A 16,898-nucleotide genomic window follows, 5' to 3' on the forward strand; every position below is an offset into this window, starting at 1 on the left:
TCAGAATTCAGGTTCCATTGCATGAACTGATGCTAACTTCTGTGATGTCACAGCAGCTCGGCCAATGAGGGCAGCCAGAAGGACCTCAGCCGCACGAACATGGCCGAGGAGGCACCAGCCCTACGAAGGCATCAGAAGCCCCAGCTCTAAGCAAGGCGGGACAAGCAGAGAAAGGAGAGGCCAAGGAGGGGAAGGGAGAGAGAGAGAGAGAGAGAGCAACAGGAATGACCGCCAGGAACGCCACACCGACCCTTAAGCGCTCAAAGATACAACAGAGCCTCCCTCGTTCACCGAAGCAACATTCTGGTCAATCGAGAAGAGCTGAAACTCCGTTCTGCAAGATATTTCTCTGCCCGTCGGGACGGCCACCGTTGTTTACACTCCCAATGAATGAGGTAAAAGCTGTGTTTTTCCAGACGAATTAAGGGAGATATTTTTAGACAGACTTTATTTTTGTAATGCCACTTTTTCTCTCTCCCCAGAAGGTACACCACAACATTCTTCTGTTTCCTGCCCACGGCACCTTTTCAGCCGCACTGTCTGCCCAAGCCCACCGAGGGCACGAGTGGCCCATCGGGCCGGCCCCAATCCATCCGCCTGACGCCTTGCACGAGGCTGTTGGGAGGATACCGCAGTGCAGAAAGGGAGAGCCATGTTCAGGCCCCTTGAACTCCTGGGGAGGAAGTGGGCTTGTCAACGTCACAAAGAAATAATAAAACACGTCGTGCCAACTCTGCAGATGCCCCTAGCACGGGTGGATCAGGCTTGCCCTGTCACTCCTCTGGTGCAAAACCCACACAGGACGTACGAAGGCAGAACTCCTGAACCAACTACACAACGGCCCACAAATCCATTAATTTGAAAGTTTGCAAATCTTTTTCTTCAAAAAAGAAAGAAAGAGCATGACGGAATGTGTAGGACATGCTTTGTTTTCTAGAACATTTCTCTGACGAAAGAACATGTTTCTCCCTATTGTGCGTATTTATACCGGAGTCCCACATGGCAGGGAGCGAAGGGAGTTCTCCCAGTGGCCAGGCACCTCAAACAATTGTGTCTGGTATTTTTAAACTTTTCCACGCAAGCTCAAGTTGAATAGGTTTCTATAAAGAACCCCAGGCCTGTACGTCTTGTCCGTAAGGCTCATTGTGATGGAAAAGGTTAGCGCATTGAAAAATAAAAGTGAAATTCTAAACAAATTCCTGGGATTAAAATAGCATGCTTTTCTGCAACGCTGTCGTTAATCAGAAGGTGGACAGGAAGTCTACAAAAAACATCTCTCTGGCATGGATTAGTGGCTAACAAACTCCCAAGAGTCAAATGACATTTACCCCTGGCAGGGAGGGGGGAAAAATAGACCGGCCAGCAACCCAGCGTTGTTCTTGCAGGCTTTGGGAGCCAGAAAATTGTTCTTTCGTGCGTTATTATCCTTCTCCTTGTTCCTCTTTTATTTCTTGGGCATATTCTTCCAAAAAAGTGAAACGGACGAAGTGTGTTGAAGTGAACATGTACCTGAGTTAAAATAATAAAAACTGTGCATATTTAGAGTTCCCACAGGAAAGGGAGGTAGGGCTTCTGCAGCCTTAGTAGCTGCGTGATCCAGAGGGAATTTCAGCCTTGTATGGAAAGGGGCAGGAGCTTTTTCCATAAGCAGCCACCCTCTGGAGTGTGAGAGAGAGCGCAACCAAAGAATCCTTCCCTGCAGTGACAAATAGCAGGGGTTCATGAACTGATCGTTAAAAACCACCCTGTCCCACCGGAGGCCTCCCTGAAGACGGGCAAGACTCCCTTGGGCGAAGCCTCGGCTGGGCTGGAGGATCAGCAGGACTGGCCTCGAAGCAAACCGGGGGAAGGCTTGGGCTGGGGGGGGGGGGCGAGAGAGGGGCCTCCTCGGTCCTACTCAGGCTGCCCACCCCTTGGCTTGGCCTGGAGGTCAGCCGGCCAGATGTTGGGACCTGGAACACAGCCTGTTTCCTGTTGGCATGTGTGTCCCAAATTGCCTGCAACATCTGGCGCCCCCATGAAGTAGTGAACACCCCCCCCCAAAAAAAGAGAGAGTGCATTGTTAACATTTCTGGTCAGCTCTTGTAAACACAAGGCAGTGGCTTCCTTGCGTGAGCCCCCCCCTTCCGAAGGCCAGGCCAGCCCCAGTCAGGGAAGCACCGGGGTGGGGGGTGGGGGGGAATCAAACTCCCCACATCTGGCTCTGCAGCCAGAGGACCTCCTACACCCCTGAGCTCTCCAGCAGGTCTTCCTCTTTTCCCAGCATTGCTGCCTGTTCACCTGCCCCCCCCCCCGGCTCCCTCCTGCTACCTCCCCAGGTGTCGGGGAAGAGCCGTGGCAAATGTTGGCTCTGGGCTGGGGGGGGCGGGAGTGACCTTCCTCCCTCGGGTGGGAAGCAGAAGCGGGCAGAGTGGCTGTTTTGGATGGCAGGTCCCAGAACATTCCAGGCACCGGCCGGCTGGGGTACCTCGCAAACCCCAGCAGCTCCTTCCCACCTTCCGTGAAGAAGCGCCGGCTTGGAGCCCCATGTGGTCCGACAGCCCTTCCCTGCCTGCCCGGGAAGCACAGCCTGGATCAGAAGGGAGGGACCTGCTCTCCAGCCCGTGAACGTCGCCGGTGGCATCATGCGTGACCTCCCGCGCGGCGGTCGGAGGCCCTCCTCTCCCAAGACGTCCGAACGGGCTTTTGCCCCCTTTCCTTCGGCCTCTTTTGAGTTTGCCTCCCAGTAATGAGCTCCGGGCCGCCGAGGCCTCCAGCTGCCCACAGCTGGTGGGGATCCTTGGCTTAGTGCCCTTCGCCAGGTGGGAGGTGGGCCTCGGAGCCGCCCACCCAGGAATGGAAGCTGAAAAGGGAGCAAGGAAAGCTTTCTTTAGGGAGGCTCATGCTGTGTGATGCAAAGCCATCACGGCAGAAACGTAAACAACAATCACTCTGTGAAATTAAGTTTTGCTTAGTGGGGGAGACGTCGGCCTCCCCTTAGAGTGCCCTGGCTCTGTGGAGCCGGACGGTGTTGCAGCTGTTCAAAGGTACTCCTTAACATTTAGGACTCGTCCATCGGGCCAGACGAGACTGTTGACCGATTTGGGGTGCCTTTAAGGGTGTAGGAACGAGAAGCATGAGAAGCGAAGGAATCCACGCTTGAAATGAACGGCCAAACAGCTGTGGGTCTACACAGTCATGGGTGGCACATTTAACAGGACCCGCACCTTGCCGGAGGAGGATCCTGGAGCATCTTCTGCCCGCTTGGACTTCCAAAACAACGTAGAGGAGATGGATTGAAACTGTTAAAAATGGGATAAACACACGAGCTAAAAGCAGGTCTCCAAGACCCAGGTTTTAATTCCGATCTCTCCAGAATAGCCTCTCAAGGGGGAGAGCGCGTCCTTTCTGGCAGGAAAGGGGCTTTACCGCCTCCCGGCACTCTGTTTGCCAAACCAGGGCCCTGCTTGTCTGGGAGCTGTGCGGATGATTTTGAAGAAGGGCAGAAATGTTTTTAAACCTTTATTTCTCGAGTGGGAAACAGGCTGGCTGGGGCAAAACAATCATTACAGTTTAAAAGATATAAAGCTATATGAATATGAGATAACAAGAAGAATACACCCATTGTGAGAACCAAGAATGACCTTGGAGGGTTGGTGCAGGGAGCAAACATCCTAGAATTTCTCTCCCCCCCCCCCCCCCCCCCGCGTGGCCCTGGAGTTTCATTCAGCCCCCATTCTTCTGGGGAGCAGGGAGGCAGCCTAAGACCAGGGTTTCCCCTCAAACGGCCCAAATTAAAGGAAGGGCCCTTTAATTAGGGCTTAGGGTGCCTTTTACAGATGCTCGTTCAGTTCAGTGGCTTCATATAATGCACCAGAGTCTGGGCCACCGCTGGCTCTCCTCTGCAGCATTGCTGAGGATTAATTGTGAAATCATGTGCTTGTTTGAGTAAAGGGGAAAAGCAACCGTTAATATACTCTGAACCCATAACCAGGTCCAGACTGCAACTCAGGAAGTTTGCAGGGAACTGGCCTTCTGCGGCTCAGTGGTTGGGGGACTTTGTCCAGAACTTTACAGCTGAACTTTTCCTCTTTCTCGGCACTGGTGTGTGTGCCCCGTCCTGAGACGTTTTGGAGCAGATTTCATTCATAACATGTGATTTCTCCATCAGTGACTTGTGTCTTATTTCGTTTAGAACACATTGTGCAACCCCCCCGGGTGGAGGGAAGCCGGTGGGGCAGGGGGAGAGAGAGACAGTAAAGGACATTATATTTCTGTTACACATGGCATTCTGTTCTATTTTTTAATGTATGCCATTGTCTCGTTTTTTCTGAAGTTTACAGAAAACCAGCTGAATTGACCGAGGTGCAGAGAGATGGAGCCTTCTTTCCTGTGGCGAGGACCCTCTTCTTCTTCCGTTTGCTGTCCTAGAAAAGAGAAGCAAGTGGGCTGAACACAATCACAGCATGCAAATTGGGAAGAAAGGGACCAGAGCGTATGGAAATCACCCAAAAATCCAACCGGATGTCATCCCCTTCAGGAGAGGAAGAGGGAGAAGGGAGGGGAGATTTCCAAGGGGAAGGCAGGGCGGGGGGGGGGAGAGCCTGACATGTTTAAAGAATGGTCATCTTGCAGAGGTCCTTGGTCTTTGCACTTAGGATAAGAAACAGGATCTCCCTCCTGTTGGCTGGGATATGGGAGGCCTCCCAGCCTCGAGGGAGCAGAGCAAGAAGGCCGAAGAAGTGGAAGCGCCAGAGAGTTCTTCTGGGAGGTGCAAAGCCCCCCCCCCCAGCCTGACGGAGGTCAGCCGAAAGGACCCACAGCCTCCAACGCCAGATGGCCTTGCTTAGCACCAGCCGGGGGGGGGGGAGCTGTTCTGTTCATTAGAAACTGTAATAATGATCAAGTCCCGACTATTTTCCAAAGAAGCTCAAATGAGTTTTCAGCTACGGTTACTGACTGACAGCTGAGAAACGAAAGGCCAGAGAGAGCCTTCCCACCCACCCCCACCCCTGCCTCAGCTGCTAGGTCGGGGGGGGGGGCTCTGTTAAGAGCTGCTAAAGGGAACACGACCCCCACCTCGGCAGGCAGCGTCGGGGCAAGTTCAAAGCTTCCCGGAGAGGCACGCGGCCACAAGAACGGCTGGGCTGGGCGCCTCCCCCGTGATGCCAGGAAGCAACCGAGGACCGACAGACCCTTCCGGGCCGAGGGCTCCGTTTCGCCTTGGCCTTTCACCTCTCCCGACGGCACGTCCAGCTGAACCCACCCCCAAAAAGCACACTGCCAAGAGAGGGGAACGTTCCTGGTGCGTGGATAACCGGTTCACGAAGGAAATGGTGCCTCTCTCATGCGCCCTGGGAACCCCAAGCAGCTTATGGGAGGAGGCCACGGCACTGTCGTCAACGTTGGCGCGTGGGGTCTCTTGGGGGATGCTCCTGTTTTCCAAGTAGGAGGATGGGGAACCACCCCCACAGGGAGAGGCCTTCGCTTTTAAACAGGGTGGGTGGGGAAGGCTCGTTGGTACTACAGAGCCCAGAATCCATGGTGTTCTGAGAGTTGTAGTACGGAAAAGGTGCCTTCCTAAGCTGACTCAAATCCCGAGGATGAATCTGAACTCGGCTCTCCCCAGACTTTAAACACCACGCCGTGTGGGCCCTGACAGGCAACAGCTAAGGCACCCTTACACAGCCAGGTGTACCAAAATCCCCACCAGCCGAACAGCATCTGCGCACATGGAGAGCCAGAAATCCCCCCCTGGTCGGTCTGTGCCACCTGCACGAGGATCGGCTCCAGCAGATGAACCAACGGCCGGGAGAACCAGTGGCGACACGGGAGGGAGGGAGGGAATGGGCGTGGAGTTCCTCTTATTCTTTGTCCAGTATCTCAGTTTACAATGGGAGGAGGCGGCTGCTCGTTTCAGAAATAAAACACAAGGGTGTGTTAAATTAAACATAGCAACTCCGCTCAGCAAAGCTGCTGACCAACGGGCAGAATCGTTGAAGGGAAAAGAGGCAGGCATGGGCCACAGTTTTGTCCAACAAACAACCCCCCCCCAAAAAAAATCCATTCCTCTCACTCATCCTCTCCCCTCCCAGAAAAATCAGGCTTTGTGTAACTTAATAATGTCGTGTAACTCCATAATTAAAAGCCTTTTTTTTTTAACTTAAACTAGAAGCGAAAACTCCAAGTGATGTAAAGGGTGGGACGTCAGCACAGAAAAATAAAAGCCAGATAAGCCATTTTCCCTTTCGTTCTTGATCCATTTCCATGCCCATCTCTTGGGACCATTAAAATTAATCTGCGCTTGCAGGGTTCCTGCAGTGGCCGTTACTCGCTGCTGCTGTTTATAAGCACACGCTATTTATTTGACTATTTGACTGACCACGTATTTGTCCGTCATCGAGCATTACTGCAGAAAAGCTTGCTGGCTGCAATAAGTACTGTACAGCAGTCCTGGTTGAAAGCAAGTCTTCAGAGTTTCGTGAAATATAAAATGCACTAAACAACCCAGAAACAAAGGTGAGTTCATCTATGCCTTAACTACAATATAAAATCTCCGGGTTCGATTCCTGCCATTTCCCCTCCCCCGCCCCCAAATACCCAGACCATTTGGATTCATGCAACTGCTCCGGACGAGGGCCAGAGCTGACAGGGCTTTGCTAGCACGGCCGTTTTGCCTTCTCTTGGCCTCTCCGTTGCACCAATTTCAGCTGCAAACTGCCCGGAATGAGCGCATCCCTTGGCAGAAAAGCAGCCTACAATAAACGCAAGAGACGGAGCCGTGGCTCCATTTTCTCTCCCTCCGGCTGACGTCACAATTCGCATTTAACTTTGCTGGCTTCAAAAGCCTGGAGGCGAAGCAACGGCCTCTCTCTGCCCACAAGAGGAGCAGGGGAAACTGGGCCAGCCCAGGGGATTTTGGCAGGCAACGAGCCATCCAAGGAAAAAGGTCAAGGTTCACCCACACTGCCCTCTCCACTGCTCCGAGGACATCCATCTCTCTGGCTTAAGGGTATACACAGGTCTGTTCTCCAACTGCTGGCAAAACCAGATGCCTCTGCAACCCACACAACCAAGGCTGGAACACACTGTCCTCCTGCCATTTGCCACCCACACCCACACGAGCAGGAGATGATGCTCCGGGAGAGCCCACGGGAGTGTTCCTTTCAGCTGTTTGGCTTCTACATCTATCCCACTCTTTCTCTGCTGAATTTGGGGCACACGGTTCTCCACTTGTAAGGCAGGGTAGTCGGAGCAAAGCCAGCTGGGCCAAGACCCCCCCTGTGAGCGCCACAGAACCCGGAGCGCTCCAGTCTTCGCCCAGAACCACACAGCCCCCTCCCGCACCTTCTGTTCGCGACCGCGACAGCCGGGCACACGGCATGGCGGGACAACAATCCCTGGCTAGCAGCACCCCCTGCAAGAGCGAGGAAGTTCCCTTCTTCCTCGATGCCCCCAAGAGCCACGGCTGCCGGTCAGAGTCCGGCCCGTGGAGCCCCTGCCCGGACCAGTGCAAGTGGGTGACCTGCGACCCCGGAGGAAGACCGTCCTCTGCAAACCACAGAGGAGCGAAGCGAAGCTCCAGAGTCACGCTGCACTCGCGAGGCGGCTCGCAGGCTTCCTGTTTGCCAAAACTAGGGAGAGTGAAAGCAGGAGGGCTCCGCTTCCTTCTAGGGCGACCCCTGGACGAGCCAGCGAACCAACAAACCTGGACAAGAAAGCCAAGGGTGGCCACGGGATGCAAACGGGACCCTCTGCTGGACCGCTTTCCAAAATCCCACGGGAATTCTGGCCAAGTCAAGACATGCAGGCTGGTTTAAAATAAAAATATTCAGTTAAGTTTATTCACATATTAAAACTGTACAGGCTAAAGCCAAGGACACGAAACACTTTCAAAGACAAGTTTTTACAACACACAACAGAGCAGATACCAAAACTAGAACAGTTAGGTAGAAGACAGGTACAGCCCAGAAAGCAGTTTTGAGAGCCTCTTTTCATTTTTTTTTTTAAAAATGGAATATAACAAAAATAGATGTTAACCAGCTACTCAGTATTATACAGTGATAAATACTTCAAAAAATATATTAAGTTATATGGAGTTTTTGGATCGGGCAGGAAATCCATAGAAATCCCAGCCTCCCATGGAATTCCCCCTTCGATTCTCCCGGAAAGGTTTTCCAACCGTTAAACTCACTTCGGTTTATAGAACGGGTTCTGCACCCTTCCCTGTTTTGGTATCAACATTCCTGTCCCCTCAGCGTGTATGTAGTGTAATTAATACGAATGCCATTCTAACAAAAACATGTTAAGCAAGCCTGTGTGTCTGTGCAACATGGATGCTGCCGCTCGGCGTGTCTGGGCGGTGCGGCCGCCACGCTCTGCGCTGCCCCGTGGGGTGGGCAGAGTTCAGCTTCTCGCTCTGGCTAATACTGGCTCACGTTTCACAAGGCAACAAACACCTCCCCCCCCGCACAATCCCACCCCCCAACACACACACACACACACACACACACACACAGAGAGAGAGAGAAATCCACACACGTCTTTGCTTAAGTCCCCTTGCAAAGCCATCGCCATCACGAAGGAACTGCCTCCTGCCATCAGCAGAGCCCCCAGGATGGCCGGCGACCAGGATCACTCTCTCTCCCTACAATCCAGAACGAGGTGCCCGGCCACCATTTCGTGGCTCCCTGGACTTCCAGAAAGCAGCGCCCTCCTCACGTGTTCTGAGCCAATACTACTTTTAAAATATATCTATCGATGGAGCTGCTCCTCTCTTCCACCATCAGAGAAATATAGAGTGGACTCTTCACGGGTTCTTCGGCAGCTTTGGAAGCGACCGGGGGGGGGGGTGTCCGCCTGCCCGCGCCCCCCCCAGTCCCACCCGGAGAAGTCACGGCCGTCGGTGAAGTCCTTATCGGACAGCCAACAGGAAAGCCAGCCCAGCCAGGCCGAATCCTGCCGCCGCCATGATAGCGTTGCTGAGGGTACTGTTCTGGTCAGCTGCATCCGATCCATGTTTATTAAAGAAATGACAGAAGCCATCCTGGAATTGAGAGAGAGAGAAAGCAATCTTGAGTCAGTCAATCCTTGTCAGGCATTAATTAAATAATTAACCATTCCTAAATAGAAGCTTCCAGGAAAGCCACCACCGTCGCAAAGAGAACGACCGGCTTAAAAGACAGACATCGTTTCCTCGGCTGATAGCGATGGGCGCTCCCACCCACCTCACCGAGGAGGACACCTTTGGGCTCCAGCCGCCCGAACGCCTGAGGGCAAAGGGCGCGTGCTCGTTTTCCAGGCGCCCCCAACCCCCCAGGTCTGTCTCGGTGAACAGAGACGGAAGCCCCATTTTTTCATGTGCTGCAGCCTCCCTCCGGCAGAGCCGCCGGGCCCCACGCTGACCCACAGAAGACAGGGGCGTTTTCCACGGGGGACCCCGAACAGGTTGAGTGCAGGGGCCGGCCAGGAGCAGATTTTCCCCAGAGGCTGATGGTCGGCTACGCCCACGAGGTGCCCTCCTTCTCTACGCCAGGCAGGGGCAGATGGGATGGGTAGTCCAGCGACACCTGACCAGCAAGCGTACCCTCCTCCTGTCACAGACAACCACCCTTCGCCTCCCGTTCCCAAGGTTGTAGCAACGGCAGCAGAGCTGCTGTCGGGCGGAAAAGGCAACCAGAAACAACGGGCCCTTTGGGGATAAAGAAGGGCATTTCCTTCCGCCTCGGCGCTGCAGGGGGACTGGCAGCGAAGGCATCCTTATGACAAGGCCATCCGTGGCTGAAAACGAGCCTCATCGAGATGGGCGACGCCACTGCACCAATTCCACCTGGAAGCAGAAGCCAGCATCGCATCACGCACCGCCCCCGACCCCCCCTCTTCCGGCTCCCGGGGAGGGGGGGAGCCCCACCACCGGCAGGCAGCTGCCCACCGGGGCCAGAAAGGGGCCGGCAGCTGCACCGCCAGACCTTGCTCCCTTCTGAGAAATCAAGCCGGGTGGGAAGAGGAGGCCAGATGGCCCTCTTTGAAGGCCCGTTTGGCAGATGTCTATGTAAATGAGTTATGCTCTTAAATTTCTCCCGGAACTTTGTTCTTGACACTCTAATTTGTACAAACAACGAGCCTTTTGCACCGACCATCAGCTTATGTTTTTCGCCAACAGCTGCCGCCTGACGATTAGCATTCAGGTGGGCTCCTTCGGGAAGACCCGAGTCAAGCCCCCTTTCCCTCCGCGGACAGGATCGCACCGAGCCAACACCCTTGCAGGGGCTATCCAGTCCAGGGAATGTCTGGTTACGACAGCAGAGCACAACCCCAAAGGTTTGAGTCTGGGAACGAAACAGGGAGGCTCCCCCCCCCCTTCCCCACGTCCTTTTCTCACCGCCCTTAAGGAACTGGGCAACCAGGCAGGGAAAGCGAGGCAGAGGAGCAACCAACAGATTTTGCCCCAAGGCCACTTGCTTCTGAGGGCTGCAAAGGGGGGGGGGCTGCCAAGACTCCTCTCCCCCCCCCCCCATTTAGCGGGCCTCTGGGCTTTTGCATTTGCAGCTCATTTATATATGCTCCTCTTTGGTCTTGCCCTGTAGTAGCAACAACTGGTGTGTGTGTGTGTGTGTGTGTGTGTGTGTGTGTGTGTGTGTGTGTGTGTGTGTGTGTGTGTGTGTGTGTGTGTGTGTGTGTGTGTGTGTTTTCCAGCTGTTAGCTTGGCATTTCTCTGAGACTCTGCATCACCATGATCGAGGGCCACAATCCAGGAAACACTCAGGGGGGCCAATGCCAGTGTTAAAAAAAATTCAAGTAGTTTTTTTTTGTTTTAATTTTGAAAGGCTGTTGTCTTCCTGCGGCCATCCAGGGTTATCCATCCTCTTCTCACCTCCTGGGAGGCGAAAGTGACAGAGTTGTTATTTACTTGTTCCCCTTTGTATCCTGCTTTCTTTTCAACAAGCTCAAGTCAAAACTCAAGGCCCAGGGAGATCTCCGGGGAGTTTCCTGGCTCAGCGAAGGTACAGCCCTGGCTCTCCCAAGCCCCAGGACAAAACAGCAGCCACGAGGACGCACTGCCACACACAACGATGCCATTCAACCCTCTCGCCAGGACACGCCTGGCCCCTTCTCTCCCACAGGCACGGCACAGACACACCCAGCCATGTGCAAGATCCACACAAGGATCACCAGCCCTGGGACACATGCTAGAGAACGCCAGTCCCTGTGGCTCCTGGCCACGTGAATCAGTGCCAGCCACGCTTCTCTTTTCCCTCCCATGGCAGGCCGTATCCTGTGACAGCGGGGCTCTTGAAGGACCACATGCCACAGACCGCCCCTCGCCAGCTTCTAAGCCAATTCCCTTGCGTGGCATGGACGTGTTCTCTCGTTGCCCCTTCCAGGGGTGGGAAAGTGGGCTCGTGGCCCCTAAAGCCCTTCCTCCCCCTTCGCGAGGGTGCTCTGGGGCTCTGCACGGCTGCAGAATGTGACCCATGGCAGAGTCCTCTCGCCCAGCAAAGAGGCCGTCTTGAATAGGCCCAGCCTTCCCTCCAATGATCCGTTTGAAAGCGGAGAACTGAATGCAGGTTTCTATGTATTCTTTCCCCTTGGCGCTGTGAGAAACCGTTGCTTTGAAGTTGATCGCTCGCATTCCTGGCCGAGGTTTAAACCGGCACCCGCTCAACAATGGCCGGTGGCAAGATTTTTCAAGCAGGCCCGAAACCCTACCCTGAGAAGAAACCTTGCCATTAACATATGCCGAGGAGGATCCTGACCGTAGCCTTTCTCGGCCCAGAAGAAAAGTCGCCTTTTTTTTATCACGGCTGATCTGCAGGATGAACGACAGATCTTTCCGCACAGAGAACCTCTGTCGCTTTTTCTAGAGAATATATTATGCACAAAAATGCAGAAGACAGAAGACCCTCGCTTACAATACCAGACAGACAAAAATGCACCTATGTCGAAATATGTGAATCCCTAAACATGCTTGCAGGGAGGCTGTATCGTGAACGGTATGGGGTGGGGGAGCGGCAGAACGTCTTGAGGTATAAACAAGGACTAGAAAGAGTCTAAGCCCTGAAGAATGCAAAATATTTCTCTCCATCCAAGACAAAACAAAGGGCAGGCTTCTCCCTCCCTCGTGCTCTTTTGCTCTCTCCAGGTCGCTCAATGGGGAAAGCTAGCAAACGTCCCGGGACAGCATACAAGGCGGCTCATTAAAAGAAGCACAGAGCGACTCCCTGCTCCGCTCAACGTTTCGCAGGGCTGGGCCTCGTACTTTGACCTGCCAAGCACCAGGACCAGGGGAAGCGTCCACCACCGGGGATGAAGCAGACAGCTCAGTCCAAAGGCACATCCGAGATCATGCTTAACCACCCGAGGTCTGGCCTCGTTCTGATGAGATCCAGCCTCAAGGGGACCAGAGGCCTGACCCAGAAGAAAATAAAAGCAGGGGCTTTCCTGGGGGAGCCACGCCGTACCCTTAGAAAGTCCTCTGCCTTTTGCATCGCAGAGAGGCTTTTGAAGGAGACGTTCCTGTCCTGCCGTTCCAAAGGTCTGTCACTTCTGTCTGCTTCAGAAGGGAAACGACGGGTCAGAGATCGAAGGAGAAGGAGGGTCCCAAAGAGTCCTTTTGAGCCACGATGCCCAGAATTCCACAGGCTAGGCTCCCCGAGAGGATTCCGGGAGTTGTTGTCCCAAAGCCCAGAGCCCAGGCCCACCTTGGAATCCTTGCAGGCGCCTTCTGTGTCCACAGCGGGAGGGTGCCCAGTGCTGGATCGCTGCCTCTTCGCTCACCCTCACCTACGGGAGGAGAGGCCTAGCATCCTCAGCAGGAGGGGAAACATGGGACGTGGGCCACATGGGAAAGGAGACCGGGAGGTGCACAGAGGCAGCACGGACCTCCGCCTGCAGCTTTCCACTTAGGAGGAAGCTCCTCTTGAGCTGGACCGTCAGAGACTCACTCAAGCAGAAACCTCCTGGGCTTCCTTCTGGACCTGACACCCCTTTGCCCGCTCGTGGACAGCCACCTACAGCCCAGCACATTCTAACTTTGTTCTCCATTGCTCATGTGTTCACACTGCAGACAAAGAACTCCACACTTAACAACAACAACACAACACTTGGCACAAATCACCCACGCTTTGGAGCTGGCCTCCTTCACCAGCCATGCAACCCTACCCACGTCTACTTGGACAGGAGGCCCACTGAGTTCCATGGGACTTACATCCAGGTCAACCTACCTAGGACTGCAACCTCTTGACTCTTGAAACAAAGTCCCTTAAATAGGGCTGCGCCATACTAGACGACACCACTTCTAACTTGGACCAGCAAACGCAGGTGCCAATCCCGACACTGTACATCCAGGCCTGTAGGAGGCTGCTCTACCACACCGTTCCTGGGCCTGCCCTTGACCACAGCTCAGCCAGGCCAGTTTCCTCCAAGGCCCGGGTGCGGCAGAGAGGCCACCTCCTGTGGGCCGAGATGCCGTCTTGGGAGTCGTAGTCCGGGCCGGCAGAAGGCTAAAGGTTGAGAGTGCCACTGCCCGTGGCTAGGAGCCAACGGCTCTCCGACCTCTGATCTGGGAAACAGAACCGCCCGGGTTTCTCACGCTTCCGAGCGCTTTGGGTTACATCCACCCACCCTCCCCACCAGGGCAGGTGGAGGGAGTCCTTGCCCCTCACGCCTCAGATGCATTTTTAACACGGCAACGTCTCTTCCTCCCTGATCTGGTCGAGGAAGGCATGAAAGAGGGACAGCTGCACCTCACGGGGGTCCCAGCTGGAACCCCCCCTCCCATCTCTGGATGTGTCGCTGTCGCCCCGTTCAGTGGTGCAAGCATCGGGCCCAACCCCATTCCTAAAGCAAGGGGCAGGTGTGTGTCACAGTTGGCACGGATGGATCGGGCCCAACATCCTCGGGCACTGCTGGACCCCAGGGAGTGGCAGCTCCCTCCCCACCCTTAAAGGGTCCTGTTCCAGAGCCTGGCAGCGGGGAGACCCCATCTCTTCAAAAGACACTGAAGCAGGAGGAGGCGCCAAGGCCTGGAGGCTACTTGGCACCTGCCACCCGCCCACCCGCCCTCCCTCCCTCCTGGGCCTCTTCAGGGCGGGGGGGGGACCCCCTGCTCAGTCTCCAGAAGGCCTGACCAGAACCCTAACCTTTTCCCGAGCCCCCACACCTGGTTTCTTCTGGAGCAGTTTGGACAACCAGTTGCTGGCACTCCCCACACACACACACACACACCCAGAGGCAGGCTCTCCAGAGTGCCCCCCCCTGAAGCACACACCCCCCGCCTCTGCCCGGGGAGGGGAGGGGAAGGGGCTCCACGGTGAGCTCCTAGGCTGGGCAAGCCAACAGCCCCCGGTTCGTTTCGGGGGGTGGGTGGGGGGTGGGGAGGCATGGGGGGGTGTCGACGGACGGAGGGGAAGGTGCCAAAGGAAGCCCTCGGCCCCGGACCCGCTCTGAGCGGGCAACCGCCCACGAGGCTCCGCGAGCCCTCCCGGGGCAGAGCCCCCCCCCGGCTGCCCCCCCGCTCGCTCCCTCCCGGAGATTTGCCCGCCCCTCCCGCCCTCCTCCGGCCCAGCCCCCGACCCGGTCCGACGGGCCAAGGGGGGGCCGATGGGGGGGACCGGACGGGACGGGGGCGGGCAGGGGCGGCCCGGGGCCTCCGGCCGGCAGCTTCTTCCGGCGCCTCGCTTCCCTTATATGGGAAAAAAGATGACGCGGGGGCCTCCCGGGTGGATCCCGCAGCCAGACCCCACCACCCCCCCCGCGCTCCCCTGGGCGCTGTTCCCCTTGGGGTCCGCCTGGGGACTGGGGCGGCAAAGCGGGGCCCGCCGGTCTCGGAAAGGCCAAAAGGGTCTCGGTGGGGGGGGAGGGAAAGAGGGGAACCCCCGAGGAGGGCGAGGCCCCTCGCAGCACCCACGACAGAGGGGGGCGCGGGGGGGGCGGGCGGAGAAAGAGACCAAGAGACCCCCCCCCTCCCCGGCTTCCTCGGGAGGCCCCCACGAGGCAAGGGCGCGCGTGCGGGGGGGTCCTCCCCTCCCTCCCTCCCTCCCTCCTCCCCGTCCCGGTCCCTTCTTCCCCGGGGGGGGGGGGCTCACCCAGCCGCCGTGCGCCTCCATCCACTCGCGCTTCTCGTCGGCCAGGTAGGCGGCCAGCGCCTCGGCCAGGGCGCGCCGGGTCTCCTCGCGTTCCGCCCCGCGCTCGGCCAGCGCCGCCGCCAGGTTGCCCGCGAACACGACCAGGGCCACCACCCGGCCCCAGTTGAGGCCGCCCTCGGCTTCCATCTGCGCCGCCACCCGCGCCAGCCGGGCGCCCGCCGCCTCGCCCCCTCCTCCGGCCGCCGCCGCCGCCGCCCCGCCGACCCGGCGGAAGAAGGGCCGCTCGCGCCGCTCCAGCTCGTCCGCCACCCGGCGCAGCGTCTCGGCCGCCCGGCTCGGCGCAGGCAGCGCCCCCCCGCCGCCCCCGCCCCCGCTGCCGCCCTGCAGCCGGTGCTCCAGGTAGTCGGCCAGCAGCCGCGCCGTCTCCTCGCGCAGGCCGCCCGGCGGAGAAGAGGAAGAAGAGGGGGAAGGCGGCCCGGCCATGGCCCCCCGCGCTCCTCGCCGCCGCGGCCCTTGCGCGCTCCTCCTGGTGCCGCTGCCGCTGCCGCCCCGGTGCTGCCCCCGGTGCCGCCGCGGGAAGGAAGGAAGGAGCGAGCGAGCGAGCGAGCGGAGGGCAACAGGGCCCGGGACCGGCGCCTGCCGCAGCCTAAGAAGCCGCCCCCGCCCCTGCCGGCTGCCCACGTGGCCGGGCCGGCTCCACCGCGGGCTCCGCCTCCGCCGCCGCTGCCGCCGCCGCCTCCGGCAGATGCAAGCCGGGAGGGAGGGAGGGAGGGAGGGAAGGGGGGACGGAGGGACGGGGCCGGGAGGCTGCCGGGCCCCCCGCCGGGCGCAAAGGGAACAGCAGCGGGAGGGCGGGGGCGCCGCCGCGGCCGGGAAGAGGGGCCCGGAGCCCTGCCGCCCTCCCCGGGTCAAGGGCGAAGCGCGTCGCCGCCTCTTCGGGGCTCGTCCCGCCCGGGACGGAACTCTTCCGGAGCTCGGGCTGAGCCGCCTCCCGGCAATGTTGGCAGGGCCCTTGGTGTGTGTGTGGGGGGGGGGGGGGGAGAAGCCGGCCCTCCGCACTGCCGCGGGGGGGGGGCGCAGGGATGGAAAGGTGGCAGTTCATTGATCAACTCGGGAGCGTGGATTCAACGGAGGAGAAACAGAAACTGCTTCTAACAGGAATCCTGGATCAGCTCTTAGGGATGGCGAGATCGAGGGTCCAAGAGGAATCCCTCCTGTCTCTTCTGGCCCGCCCTTCCCTCTGGACTGTGCAAGCGCCCCCCCCCCGTCCACCCCCTCCCGAGTGCGCGGCCTTTTCATGGGAAGGCAGGACGAAAAGGGGAGGGAGGGACCTACTCCACAACTCCGTTTTGGGAACCAGAGGGGACCCTGGTTGTTCCTGGCCAGTGGAAAGCTGCGGGGGGGGGGCAGAAGAGTCCTTCCATTTCCAGGGCTGGTCCTCAATCAGGAGCCCCTGCCAGGTTGCCCTGGTGTAAGAGGTCAGCCAGTTCTCTGTTGGGGGGTGAGGGGCACCTCCTTTCCACTTCATGATCAGAAGCTGCCACGGAGCCAGCCAGACTGTCTGTTCCACCCAGCTCAGGAGAGTCTGCTCCCGTGTCCTCATAACCTACCACACCCATCATCCCCAGTGTGCTGTCCCAGTACATTGAACCACATCTCCCATCACCCTCGCCCCAGGCAGCATGGCAGCTCCCCATGCCTTACATCAGAGGATGCTCTGATGGCTCTCTTAACTGATCCCTCCGCCTTTGGACTTGGGGGGGGGTCACAGCAGGACAGAACCCCAGTGGTTGCCTGGCCCAGACTCCCACTGACAACGCAGGAAGAGGGTGG

General features: G+C 57.6%; 1 protein-coding gene across 1 annotated transcript; it reads right to left on the reverse strand.

Annotated features, from left to right (window-relative positions):
- Positions 1–7,794: 7,794 nt before the first annotated feature.
- On the reverse strand, positions 7,795–16,085 carry BCL2L10 (BCL2 like 10). Its single transcript, XM_072981994.2, has 2 exons — positions 15,066–16,085; positions 7,795–9,025 (listed from the first exon to the last, which is right to left on the reverse strand). Exons 1-2 carry the CDS (start codon positions 15,546–15,548, stop codon positions 8,894–8,896), a joined length of 615 nt encoding a protein of 204 aa, XP_072838095.2. The 5' UTR covers positions 15,549–16,085; the 3' UTR covers positions 7,795–8,893.
- Between the last annotated feature and the right edge of the window lie 813 nt (positions 16,086–16,898).

Source organism: Pogona vitticeps, chromosome 12, assembly GCF_051106095.1.
Source record: "Pogona vitticeps strain Pit_001003342236 chromosome 12, PviZW2.1, whole genome shotgun sequence".
NCBI classification, from domain to species: Eukaryota; Metazoa; Chordata; class Lepidosauria; order Squamata; family Agamidae; genus Pogona; species Pogona vitticeps.